General features: G+C 42.4%; 1 protein-coding gene across 1 annotated transcript; it reads left to right on the forward strand.

Moving 5' to 3' along the window:
• Nucleotides 1-1,218: 1,218 nt before the first annotated feature.
• Nucleotides 1,219-2,468, forward strand: LOC103444634 (THO complex subunit 7A-like). The gene is made up of 2 exons (XM_008383587.4): nt 1,219-2,040; nt 2,149-2,468. Exons 1-2 carry the CDS (start codon nt 1,447-1,449, stop codon nt 2,263-2,265), a joined length of 711 nt encoding a protein of 236 aa, XP_008381809.2. The 5' UTR covers nt 1,219-1,446; the 3' UTR covers nt 2,266-2,468.
• The last annotated feature ends 8,184 nt before the right edge of the window (nt 2,469-10,652 follow it).

The raw sequence follows: 10,652 nt of genomic DNA on the forward strand, positions 1-10,652 counted from the left end.
AAAAATTTAGCTTGCTTTATTAAAAAAAAATTATGGAGGAAAGATTCATTCAAGTGAGAAACCATGAATACAATTGTTTCCAATACTATCAAACAAACAAGTAGCCCTAGCAAAATTTGGAACACAATGCTCCCAAATCTGAATATTAGAGACAGTGAGACCATGATGAGCAAAAGCATCAACAACAAAATTTGGTTCCCAAAAGATTTGGTTCCACTTGATAGTTTCAAATTGAGTAGCCAGTCACCTGATATCATCAATGATGTATGAAAAATTCCAGGGCACACCACACTATCCTTGGACCGCTTGAATGACCAACCAAGAATCGCCCTCCATAATAATCTGTTAATCCTTTCTGTTTGACGTATTTTAGACCTTCCCTTAAGGCCAAAGCTTCTGCTATGACAATAGTAACCCTATCCAAGTTCTCCTTCATTTAGCTCACATTATTAGTAAAATCAGTTTGTATACGTTAAAAAAAATGTTGTTTTAACTATTTGTAGAATAAGTTTTGCAAACTTTATTAGTATAATCAAATGGAAATTAAAACAAAGCCCGCTTGAAAAATTAAATAGACGTTTTGCATACATAATTTTGTATTATTTCTCTCACCATCCAATTCAAATCACTCTTTCTCCAAAAAAAAAAACTTGAAACAAAAAAAAGCTTAACAAATGGAGGAGAGAGAAAAGGAGAAAAGAGAAAAACATATCGAGAAAAAAGAGAGAAATATGAAGACTTTACCTTTTGTGATGGTAGTGCGAGGAGAAGAGATGGAAAGATAGAAAAAGAAAACTGTGAAGAAGGAAGAGAGAAAGAAAAAACTCATTTTCGACGGAAAAAATAGAAGGAAAAAACCTCTCCAAATAATAAGATACAAATTCATTTCTCATATAAAATTATAAATTATAAATAAAAAAAATTTAAAAAAAATGAAAATAGCTATACCATCATGTACCACATAAATATATTTCATCTCTTCTTAAAATCAAAATTTTATCGCCATTTAAAATATAGTCTTATAATTTCGCTTTGGGGTCCACACATTTTTTTGTTAATTTCTATCATTTAATATTCTTTAATTTATCTAATCCGACAATCAAAAATTAAAAATATGTGTGATAAGTAAAATGATAGATGTGGATATCACAACCCTTTCCCCTTACGTGTGAATCGTGATTTGTTCCATTATATAAAAGCCCAATTGACAAAATGCCCAAATTTGAACATTGTGGATCCGGTGTAGCAGTGGTCTCCCGTGAAGCACATCTGACCGTCCAATCAACCTCGAGCAAACACAACAAACATCTCCCCTTGCCGTTGGATTCCACATACGGAAGCTGAATCCTCCGCTGTGAACTGGGGTTTTCTTTCTGGACATTAGATTAGGGTTTGTCAAATTCGAAATCGAATCTCCGCCGGACTCAAAATCTCCGGTCAGTTCCGATGCTGCCGAAAGGAAGAAAAGTTTCAGGGCGAGGAGAGGCCGTGGCGGCGAACTACGCGTTCGGGCCACTCGAAGATGACGTCATCATCAAACACAGACTTCTTACTCGGACCACCACCACGAGAGGCGAACCACCATTGAAGAAGCTCCAGAAGAAGTTCACGTCCCTGTTCGTCGAGCTCGACAAGAACGATGACAACTTCGCCGACTGCGACAAGCTCGCCAAGGCTTTCCTCCAGGAGCTCAACACGTTCGAGATTCCGCTCCTCAAGAGCAAAGCCGTCGTGGATGCGAATCTCCGGGAGAAGCACAATTTTGACGAGCTGAGGGAGGAGATTAACCGGCAGATTGTGCAGGCGAAGACCGACATTGAGATGCTCAAGAAGCAGCTAGAGGAGAGTAAGATCGAAAGAAGGCACAAGGAGGAGTGTGAGTCGATCAGAAAATTGATTTCTACGCAGCCGCCGCGGTCGGAGACGCTCAAGATCATATCAGATTTGGAGAAGGAGATTGCGGCATTGGATGCGGAGAACACCGCGAGTTCACGGACGCTGGAGCTGAGGAAGAAGCAGTTTGCTCTGCTCCTGCATGTGGTATGGGAGCTATATTGAATTCCCTAATTTTGGGCTATATGCTGTATGCATTTAGTAGAACCCTCTGTGAAAGTAGTGTAATTTAGGGTTTATTGTATGTTTTTGCAGGTGGATGAGTTGCAGAATACCATAGAGGAAGAGCAGAGGAGTTTAATTGAGGAGAAAGAGCAGAAAAATGGAATGGAGGATGCAACTGGGGGCTCAGAACCAATGCATGTTGACTAGAGTATGCAGTTCATTTCACAGTTTCCAAGTTGTAAGATTGCGAGTTATGCATTAATGTCTCTTGATTTTCGGAAACGGGGCACTCAAGAGAGTATAAGTGTATTCCTCTGTAGTTGCAGGATGCTAGCAATTTTATGAAATTTTATTGTTGTGCATTTGTTGTACGATTCTCTTTGCATATATGGATTACCAAGTTTACTTGATGAGAAGAGAATCGTCATAGGCCCATAACTCTTTCCTAGATTATTTTTTAAGTAGTTGATCGTATAAACCTTATGGTTCGATACATTGATGTCATTGCATTTGAGTTTACCCCTCTAGTAGTGTAATACTATACAGTTTAACATCAGATAAATTCATACCGTAAACAAAATGCTTCTGCTTTTCAAGTTCCATGTGATCTGACTTTTTTGGCCTTGCTCGAGTGAAAATATATTACAAAGTTTTTACTATTTGAAATTGCTCTTGCAACGCCAAAGGACGGATATGATTTGTTATCACATATATCAACATTTGAAAGAGAATTTTCTTTTATATTAATGACTTGTATTTGTATTGGCTTTAGAAAGTGATAGATTTAACTACTGATCTTCCAGAACAGGGTAGGGGGACAACTAAATGTTATGTTAAATAATAGATCAGTCCTTGTAGATTTCCTTATCGTTTTCATCTCCATTGAGTGAGTGACGTTTCTGGAAAGTTATTGCATTCCGTCCCACATTTTCATGGATGGGTATAAACGCTAATAGAAAGTGGATACGTTACTGGAAAGGAAAGATGCACATTTTGTGTTTTGGCCTGGGAGTTGAGACAGGCAACTAGGCAAGCAGAGAATTGCGGTCAGTTTTAGGTTGGGATTTGTTTATGTTCTTGTACTTTAGTTATGTTTAATTTCTTTATGGTTTTTTTACAGTGTATATATAGAGTTTCAACTAGTGACGTTAAGACTTTTATTTGGTATGCCTGAAGGAGTTTGCTTTTGATTTTTGAGACATTCTTAAGCTAACCCCATTCTCTATACAAGGGGTACCAAATCCCTATTCAAGGGGCCGTATTTGTGAGATGGGAACGGCAATAATACTGTTGTAGGAGAATATGTTGGAGCTTCCTTACCATCTGCAAGCATATGAATACTTCACTTGTTCATAAGGACTTGTGGGATTATTGGAAGCAGACTGGAATGAGATGGGAAGCATGCATGTTTTTGGTCTGGTGTTTATAACGGTGTTAGGTGGTAAGTATTGAGGTTCCTCTCTAGAGTTGACTGGAGTTCACACTCAATGTGGATCATGTGGAATTAGGACTCTCATCTCATGTTCCGACTGATGTTTACCAAGGTACTCAAACAGGCCAATAGTTTAAAATTTCAAATCTGCAGATCTATTCAATGGATGTGGTGGAAATAGTGATGATATTATGTATGGTGCGTACAAAATGCTGCTCCAGATGATGCAGATAATGGCTTTTTTCGGCTTGTGTATTTGAGTAAGATGAAAGAAGAAAAACAAGTCATTTTCAAAGAGAAGGTAATCACCCAATGTGTGGGATAGAGAGGGGGAAGCTAGCCAAATGTGGGATTCCATGGCTAGTTGTATCCGAAAAGTAGCAAAAGAGGTATTAGGAGAGTCCAAGGGCTTTGCCCCACACCAAAAGGAATCTTGGTGGTGGAATGAGGAGGTACAAACAAAGGTGAAGGCTAAGAAGGAATGTTGTAAAGCCTTATACAAGGAGAGGACCGATGAAAATGGTGAAAAGTATAGAAAAGCGAAGCAAGAGGCGAAAAAAGCTGTCAAAGAAGCTAAGTTAGCGGCTTACGACGATATGTATAAACGACTAGATACCAAAGAAGGAGAGTTGGATATCTATAAACTATCTAGAGCAAGGGAAAAGAAGACAAGGGACCTAAACCAAGTGAGGTGCATCAAGGATGAGGATGGAAAGGTTCTTGCTACAGAGAACGCGGTTAAAGACTGATGGAGAGGTTATTTTCATAATCTTTTCAATGAAGGACATGAAATGAGTGATTCTTTAGGGAAGTTGAGTAACTCAGAAGAGTGTAGAAACTACTCTTTTTATCGTCGAATCCGGAAGGAAGAAGTGGTTGTAGCTTTGAAGAAGATGAAGCATAAAAAAGCAATAGGCCCAGACAATATACCAATCGAAGTGTGGAAACTTTTGGGAGAGACAGGTATAACATGGCTCACTGACCTTTTCAATAGGATTTTGAAAACGAAGAAGATGCCAAATGAGTGGCGAACGAGCACTTTGGTGCCTATCTACAAGAACAAGGGCGACGTACAAAATTGCATGAACTATAGGGGTATTAAGCTAATGAGTCATACAATGAAGCTCTGGGAGAGAGTTATTGAGCATAGATTGAGGCAAGAGACACGGGTTTCGGACAACCAATTCGGGTTCATGCCAGGGCGCTCAACCATGGAGGCAATCTATCTCTTACGAAGATTGATGGAAAGATATAGAGATGGGAAAAAGGATTTACACATGGTCTTTATAGATTTGGAAAAAGCGTATGATAGGGTCCCAAGAGACATTCTTTGGAGGATTTTAGAGAAGAAAGGAGTACGAGTAGCATATATCCAAGCTATAAAGGATATGTATGAAGGAGCAAAGACTGCCGTAAGAACTCATGAAGGACAAACCGAAAGCTTTCCCATAACTGTAAGATTACATCAAGGCTCATCCTTAAGTCCTTACCTTTTTGCGTTGGTAATGGATGAGTTAACAGGACATATTCAAGATGATATTCCTTGGTGTATGCTTTTCGCAGACGATATAGTGTTGATAGATGAAACTCAGGAAGGGGTAAATGCAAAGCTTAACCTTTGGAGAGAAGTGTTGGAATCTAAAGGTCTTCGCCTAAGCCGATCAAAGACAGAATATATGGAGTGCAAGTTCAGTGCAAATGGAGGCCAAAACGAGTTAGGGGTGAGGATCGGAGATCAAGAAATACCAAAAAGCGACCGTTTTCGTTACCTAGGATCTATCTTGCAAAAGAACGGAGAATTAGATGGAGATCTCAACCATAGAATACAAGCTGGATGGATGAAGTGGAAGAGTGCATCCGGCGTGTTGTGTGACCGCCGTATGCCATTGAAGCTCAAGGGAAAATTTTATAGGACGGCAATAAGGCCGGCGATGCTGTATGGCACAGAATGTTGGGCGGTGAAACATCAACACGTACACAAAATGGGTGTAGCGGAGATGAGGATGCTTCGTTGGATGTGTGGGCACACGAGAAAGGATAAGATTAGGAATGAGGATATCCGGGGTAAAGTAGGAGTAGCCGAAATTGAAGGAAAGATGAGAGAAAATCGGTTACGGTGGTTTGGACATGTGCAAAGAAGGCCCACTGACGCTCCGATTAGAAGATGCGACTATGGGACAGAGGTTCAGGGCCGAAGGGGTAGAGGAAGACCTAGGAAAACTTTGGAAGAGACTCTAAGAAAAGACTTAGAGTACTTGGATCTAACGAAGGACATGACACAGGATCGAGCACAATGGCGTTCTAAGATTCATATAGCCGATCCCACTCAGTGACTTGGATTTTCCAAGTCTCCAACCGAGAAGTTTTCCTCACTCGGGAAATTAAGGGAACACTACCCCAACCTACATGTTCCACTCAGAAAGCTTCAACATACAAGCTTCAACAAAAGAAAATTCAAAGAACTTAGCGAAGAAGGCTTTGGTGTATTTAACACAATACGTTGAAATGAAGGAAAGCTTATTTATTGATATCCCCGATTAGCTACAAATATGTACATATACATGAGTCAAAATAAACACACAAGACGGAGCCTTCACAAAGGTTGCTTAGGAGAAGTCTCAGCAGTCGGTAGAGCCCCAGAAAGAGAAGGCACCGAAGGGGGATCATTTGGAGCCTCAGCACTGGACAAAACCCTAGAAGGAGGAGGCATCAGAGGTTGATCATTCGGAGCTTCATTACGCGGTACAGCCCCAGAAGACGAAGGCAATAAATGCCTTTGGAACAAACCCACAAATCTCTGATGATCAAGTAAAACCTGACCATCAGTTTCCTTCATCTGGTCAAGCTTCCTCTTCATGTTTGTAGCATAGTCATGTGCGAGCCGGTGCAACTGTTTATTCTCATGCTTGAGCCCTCTAATCTCCTGTTTGAGACTCATCACTTCAGCCGCCAAGGATTCAACTTGGCGGGTTCGAGCAAATAGGCGTTGGGCCATATTAGACACAGAACCTGCACACTGAACACTGAGAGCCAGCGAATCCTTAACAGCTAACTCATCAGACCGTTTGGAAAGTAGTCTGTTATCTTTGGGAGTGAGAAGGTTCCTGGCCACCACCGCAGCGGTCATATCATTCTTCATCACGGAATCCCCAACGGTAAGAGGACCAGTAGGGGAGACGAAGGATGGGCGCCATATGTTGTCTGGAGAAGGCGGGGCTGCCTCTTCAACAAGGTTCAAGTCAAAACGACGGTCGGAGGGGCCAGACATTTTCAAAGGTGTTGAAGAGAGAAGAGGTCGGACAAATCAAGATCTTAGAAGTGCAAGAATGAAGCTTCTACTGGTGGAGATTCAAGTGTGCTTTGGAACTTAATGTCAGCCTCTATAAAAATCTGCACTTGACGGAGCTTCAGAAATCGAAGAGGCGCCTGCTCAGAAATCGAAGAGGCGTTTGCTTTCTCAAAAGCTGGGCTGCTTAGAGATCACGAGGGTTGATCTCAGAAATCGAAGAGGCATTTGCTTTCTCAAAAGTTGGGCTGCTCAAAGACCACAAAGGCCGATCTCAGAAATCGAAGAGGCACCTACTTTTCCAGCCTTGTCAGCACCCGTCACACGCACACTCAGCTTTGCAGAAATTATGGGCATTCTGTCGAAGACTTCTGGGGAAGTAGAAAACACATGAATCTTACTGTTCAATCACCCACTTCCCACACGCAACAATAGCTCATGGGTACCACAGATAACTTTGCCAAAGTTCTCTGCCAAAGTTGAGCACGTGAAGCTTGCAGCTCCCACTACATCGCTCTGACCAAGAAGGGTAAAAGAATAGCAAAGAAACAGCACTAACAAAGTTTAGACCCATAAATTTTGAAGGTCTAGCTACCATATTATTACCCACAAGGGTAAAGGAACAGTACCACTGCTGGATAATTGGAAAGTCCCTGTGTGTCAACCTCTGTGCTTCGTGGCAAGGTAGACTAGCAAACATGCCCAACCTTTACTCACATTCGAGAAAACACTCCCAATAAGATTGCTTGCTCCAAAATCGAAGAGGCACCGTCCTCCGAATCTCGAGAGCCAGACTCCCAACATGACTACTTTCTTAAAAATCGAAGAGAGGGTAAAGGAACAATACCATTGCTGGATAATTGGAAAGTCTCTGTGTGTCAACCTTTGTGCTTCGTGGCAAGGTAGACTAGCAAACATGCCCAACCTTTACTCACATTCGAGAAAACACTCCCAACAAGATTGCTTGCTCCAAAATCGAAAAGGCACCGCCCTCCGAATCTCGAGAGCCAGACTCCCAACGTGATTACTTTCTCAAAAATCGAAGAGACACTGCTCCCCGAATCTTCGAGAGCCAGACCCCCAGCATGATTGCTTTCTCAAAAATCGATGAGGCATCGTTCTCCGAATCAATCGAAGAGGCGCTCGCTTTCTCAAAAGCTGGGCTGCTCAGAGACCACGAGGGCCGATCTTAGAAATCGAAGAGGCACCTACTTTTCTAGCCTTGTCAGCACCTGTCACACGCACACTCAGCTTTGCAGAAATTATGGGCATTCTGTCGAAGACTTCTGGTGAAGTAGAAAGCACATGAATCTTACTGTTCAATCACCCACTTCCCACACGCAACAATAGCTCATGGGTACCACAGATAACTTTGCCAAAGTTCTCTGCCAAAGTTGAGCACGTGAAGCTTGCAGCTCCCACTACATCGCTCTGACCAAGAAAGGTAAAAGAATAGCAAAGAAACAGCACTAACAAAGTTTAGACACATAAATTTTGAAGGTCTAGCTACCATATTATTACCCACAAGGGTAAAGGAACAGTACCACTGCTGGATAATTGGAAAGTCCCTGTGTGTCAACCTCTGTGCTTCGTGGCAAGGTAGACTAGCAAACATGCCCAACCTTTACTCACTTTGGAGAAAACACTCCCAACAAGATTGCTTGCTCCAAAATCGAAGAGGCACCGTCCTCCGAATCTCGAGAGTCAAACTCCCAACATGACTACTTTCTCAAAAGCGAAGAGAGGGTAAAGGAACAGTACCATTGCTGGATAATTGGAAAGTCTCTGTGTGTCAACCTTTGTGCTTCGTGGCAAGGTAGACTAGCAAACATGCCCAACCTTTACTCACATTCGAGACAACACTCCCAACAGGATTGCTTGCTCCAAAATCGAAGAGGCACCGCCCTCCGAATCTCGAGAGCCAGACTCCCAACATGATTACTTCCTCAAAAATCGAAGAGACACTGCTCTAAGAATCTCGAGAGCCAGACCCCCAGCATGATTGCTTTCTCAAAAATCGAAGAGGCATCGTTCTCCGAATCTCGAGAGCCAGATACCACAGACCACTTTTTCAAAGTGCTCTGACAGAGTTAAAACATGTGAAACTGGCAGCTCCCACTACCGTGCTATGACCAAGCAAGGTAAAGGAATAGCATTACTACTTGTTGTTAGGGAGACTCCTATATATGTCGACCTCCATCCCCAACGGACAGGCAGACCTGCAAAAATGCTCAACCCTTCATCATATCTGAGAGGGCACTCCCAACGAAGCCTTTCGAAATATTCAGCTTTCTTTCCCCCCGATAATACCTCTGCAAACAAGCTATACTAGAGCAAGAATATCTCATATCATCAGGGTTAAAAGCAAGAGTATCCCATATCATGCTTTTTCCCTGTCTTTTCCTTTGGCCTTGTTTTTACCTGCAAGATAAGGAGAAAGAGAGCAATCAGTCAGCACTTGGAATCAAGCTTCCAGCCAGGAACTGACTGCCTGGAACCCCTTACCTGATTACTTACCTGGCATTGCTCTCGAGTACTCATCTTCAACATCTTATGTTTCCAGGGAAGATTCCGCATCTGCTTGAGGAACAGATAGGGCAAGTGCGAAGGATACAAGGAAGCATGTGGAGACAAGCGTAACAGCACACGTGCCGATACACCCATTACTCTGTCAAAAGCAAAAGTATCACATATCAGTAGGGTGGAACGTACTCTAGATTTGATGGACTTGTTTTGACCCTCAAATTCTTCAGTCGGCCTTATACTCTGGAGGAAACCAGAAAACCCTCCAGCTCAGTTCAAGAATAAGCCTGTGGAAAGTTACTTCTTCAAAAGCAAAAGTATCTCATATCATCTCTTCTCATTTTTCTTCTCTTTATCCTTCATGCTGCTGCAAGATGGGGAGAAGGTGAACAATCAGTCGGAGCTCTGATTGCTTACCTTGTCTGTCACCTCTTTCAGCAGACCCCCTAGCTCGGCGACTTGGGGGACTCCTACTACATGGTTTGTATCGCGCTTGACCAAGCCTGAGACTACAAGTAAGCTTCAAGTGAAATTGATACATTACCTTGTGCATCTCCACCAGCTAAAGATACCACCCCTGGATGGAGGAAGAGTACTTCCAGAGAAGATGCCACATCTACCTATGAGACAGATAAGGCAAGTCAAGACGACACCACACTCCGATACTTAGAAGTTTCGTGATTACGAGATCATTCTCTCACAATATTTCCTAATGTCATTTGTACTAAATCATTCACTTGTACTCACTAAAGGAGAGCTTGAACCTATGTACTTGTGTAAACCCTTCACAATTAATGAGAACTCTTCTATTCCGTGGACGTAGCCAATCTGGGTGAACCACGTACATCTTGTGTTTGCTTTCCTATCTCTATCCATTTATATACTTATCTACACTAATGACCGGAGCAATCTAGCGAAGATCACAAAAAGCGACCGTTTTCGCTACCTAGGATCTATCTTGCAAGAGAACGGAGAATTAGATGGAGATCTCAACCATAGAATACGAGCTGGATGGATGAAGTGTAAGAGTGCATCCGGCGTGTTGTGTGACCGTCGTAGGCCACTGAAGCTCAAGGGAAAATTTTATAGGACGGCAATAAGGCCAGCGATGTTGTATGGCACAGAATGTTGGGCGGTGAAGCATCAACACGTACACAAAATGGGTGTAGCGGAGATGAGGATGCTTCGTGGGATGTGTGGGCACACGAGAAAGGATAAGATTGGGAATGAGGATATCCGAGGTAAAGTAGGAGTAGCCGAAATTGTAGGAAAGATGAGAGAAAATCGGCTCCGATGATTTGGACATGTGCAAAGAAGGCCGACTGACGTTCCGGTTCGAAGATGTGACTACGG

The sequence above is a fragment of the Malus domestica genome, chromosome 10, assembly GCF_042453785.1.
Source record: "Malus domestica chromosome 10, GDT2T_hap1".
NCBI lineage: Eukaryota > Viridiplantae > Streptophyta > Magnoliopsida > Rosales > Rosaceae > Malus > Malus domestica.